At 47.9% G+C, this 3,155-nt stretch overlaps 1 gene segment (V, D, J or C); it reads right to left on the bottom strand.

The window, feature by feature from the left end:
- Window positions 1–2,728: 2,728 nt before the first annotated feature.
- Window positions 2,729–3,045, bottom strand: LOC103739882 (the record flags this gene model as incomplete). The annotated part of the segment is given in 1 exon segment: window positions 2,729–3,045. A coding segment is annotated over 1 exon segment (317 nt), but the record flags the coding sequence as incomplete, so codon positions are not given.
- Window positions 3,046–3,155: the final 110 nt, after the last annotated feature.

Below are 3,155 nucleotides of genomic sequence, written 5' to 3'. Positions count from 1 at the left end.
GCCTGGGAGCTGGGCCCAGGAAAGATGCTGGTCTAGGGCAGCTGGTGGCTGCATTCTGTCATGTATGTTAAGGCCTATCAGGTCAAGCATTTGTACCCAGATGTCCCTCTGTGCAGGTTCACCCACTGGTGTTTGTCAGCCAATCTAGAGTTGCCCCCTTAAAGAAGATCTACTCTGCCTCATCCTACAGTAATCAGCTGCAATCACTTCCTCAGTTAAGGTCGGGCCTGCTGCCCATTTCCCTAGGTCTATGCTGGGTTTTTGTCTGGCTGAGTCAGCATGGTCTTGTGCATGCTGTCACGATTGCTGCAAGTTTATATGAGGAAGTTCCCAGAGGCCTGAATGCTTCTGTTTCCTTATGTTCACGCACTGACCCTGATTCTTACAATCTTTCTGCACCCTCTTCGCCATGTCCCTGACCATGAGCAGGTGAGGTTTAATATAGGAGTCCTAGTCAGGGACATGTAGTTTTCAGGCTCTTACTGTCTACACCTTGTGCAATTGTGGCCTTCTGTGCTCACCACACTCAGTTGTATGAGAAAAGTTCACTGGTGAGAGTTGTGGGATGTGTTAATATTTTCTCTATTCCATGTTCCACTATGTTCCATGAGCCTCAGTTGTATAGGTTCCACTGCAGATGTATCACTTAGGGCTAGGGACCTCTCAGACATATATTCTCTGTGTGTGACCACTCGTGGACCTCTGTCACCCTGTCTCTTGCCATAGCCCATGATTACCTCCCAGAACTTGTAGGTTAGGCCCTGTCTTTGAAGACAGGACATACTTTAGACACAGGAGTTGGAGCAATGGAGGTAGAATTGTCCTGGAATCTTTGTCCCTGAAGACTAGTTCTTAAACATCTAGAGGCTACTGTGCGATCTCCAAAGGAAGAAAAATCAGTCAGTGGGATTGGATGTTTTAGTTCCATGGATGGGAGACAATTTATTATTGTTTTAGCAAAATTCATCATTTTGTTTTTGGCACGTGTGGTGCTGGGAATAGAACTCTGGGCCTCACACATGGTAGACAACCATGTAACCTAGAGTTATGTTCCTAGAGCTCCCATCTTTTTAAATGTAAAGTTTTTTACAGAAGAGAATACTTCAACGAGAACTTGATAAACACCAGCCCCTCTGAGTTTCCATTCTTTGATGCCCAGCACTTATGACTGACTGTAATACACAGCAGATAAAAGAAACTCTAGGTTATCAGTGTTCTAGATACCAACTCAAGAAGTTGGAGGAAAAGGGGCCAAATCAAACCACACGAAGAAATGAGAGGGGGAAGAGAAAAGGATCTGTATCCTCAGCTGGCATCTGGGAGACTCGGTCCCAGAGTCTTGGGCTGTGTGATTTCATCACGCTTTCTGTGGAAATGACTGCCAATACATGCAGCAATTGCATTAAACACTGTTAGTATCAAATACATGAGCAAAAGAGCTAAAACAAGAGTGTCGTGAGTTCTGTAGTGTACCCCAAATACTGAAAGGATCACGGCAGTGTTTTCTGAGCTACGTACTTTTTTCTAGAATTTTATTTCCCTCCATTGAATGTAAGGCTCTCAGGAGTTCTAAGTGGTAACTCATTGCTCTAACCAACCACCTGAAGATGACGACATCGCAGTGTGAGGAAAGGGTGAATGAGCCTCCCCTATGTTCTGAGGACATGAGCACCGTGTGCAGGCAGCTGTGACAGGTAACACGTGTCCCCATCTGATCCCACAGTTAGACCTGAGCATCAGTCATTCACTGCTGTGGGACAGCTGTGGGTCCTCCATGTGGGAAATCATCCTGACTGTGGGGCTCTGCAGATCTGAGGAGCCCAGTGTGAGCTCCAGTCTCCTGCACAGCGTCCTGCTGGTCAGCCTCTGCTCTTCCACAGGAGAAAATGACAGTGAGGATAAGGACCGGGCGTCCTCTTCTCAGTGTCTCTGCTGAAGGATAGACATCCATAAATTCCTGGAGGATAATCTCTCAGTATTTAACCCTTCCTTATGAATTGGAAACTGTTCTGTCGTATAGCACAGAGGTTAGGAATGGCACAATTAGGCGGATGCTGGAAATTATGGTTTGCAGACAGTGTGCCTGGAGTTAGAAGCTGCCAATGACATAGTTAAAAGTCTGGTTTCTAATAAAAGTTTCGATCCTGTGCTTCCCTGGAACCCACTTCCTATGGCTGTGATCTCAGGTTTCACAGTTCCCCTGGCCTGAATCCCAGAGCTTCTCCCCGAAGTTTCCATCCTGTTTTGTGTCACTGATGGAAAACCCAGCCAACTCTCCACTGTCTCCCAATTCTACCTATTGCCCAAACCTGAACCCTAAACACTCCTGTAACACCCTCTCCCCTCACTGAGCTTGTGCCCTGAGCACCAGGACACTCTTGAAAATCCTCAGGATTTGATCCTGGGGCCTCTACAGAGTCACTTCTGCCCCATGTGATGCTCTGCATGTTGTTAGGTCAGAGTGCATCCTGTATTTAAACATACACAGCACAGCAGATAACAGAACTTAAAAGATATTTGGTTACTTCGAATGTTAGTAACACCATACTTCAAGACAAGTTCGGTGAGAAAACTTTTCTGTGGTAAGACAGGCAGTCCTTGAAGAGTCCAGGCTTTCTGCCCTGTCACCTGCTCAAGGGTGACCGAGATCCATGGTTCTCTGTCGCCCCCTGCTGGCCTTGAGCGCCGTTGCAGGGCGGTTTGAGTCTGGGCTCACACTGAAGTCCCCTCACTGTGTGTCTCTTGCACAGTAATACGTGGCCGTGTCCTCAGACCTCAGACTGTTCATTTGCAGGGACACGGTGTTCTTGGAATTGTCTCTGGAGATGGCGAATCGGCCCTTCACGGAGTCTGGGTAGTATTTACCACTTCCATCATACCATATACCTGCCACCCACTCCAGCCCCTTCCCTGGAGCCTGGCGGACCCAGTGCATGCCATAGTTACTGAAGGTGAATCCAGAGGCTGCACAGGAGAGGGTCAGGGATCCCCCAGGCGGCACCAAGCCTCCCCCAGACTCCACCAGCCGCACCTCACACTGGACACCTGCAAACAGAGAAGCCTGGTCAGGAACCTGTTACTAATGTTCACCGTCCCTCTCAATCCTGTCCACTCACAGGATCAGCATCTCCTCTTCTCTGTAAATTACCTTTTAA

This window comes from Nannospalax galili, unplaced genomic scaffold (assembly GCF_000622305.1).
Source record: "Nannospalax galili isolate Female #2095 unplaced genomic scaffold, S.galili_v1.0 scaffold19921, whole genome shotgun sequence".
In the NCBI taxonomy this organism is placed as follows: Eukaryota; Metazoa; Chordata; class Mammalia; order Rodentia; family Spalacidae; genus Nannospalax; species Nannospalax galili.
Note: the sequence above shows the minus strand (reverse complement) of the source record. Positions and strands in the feature narration are given on the sequence as shown.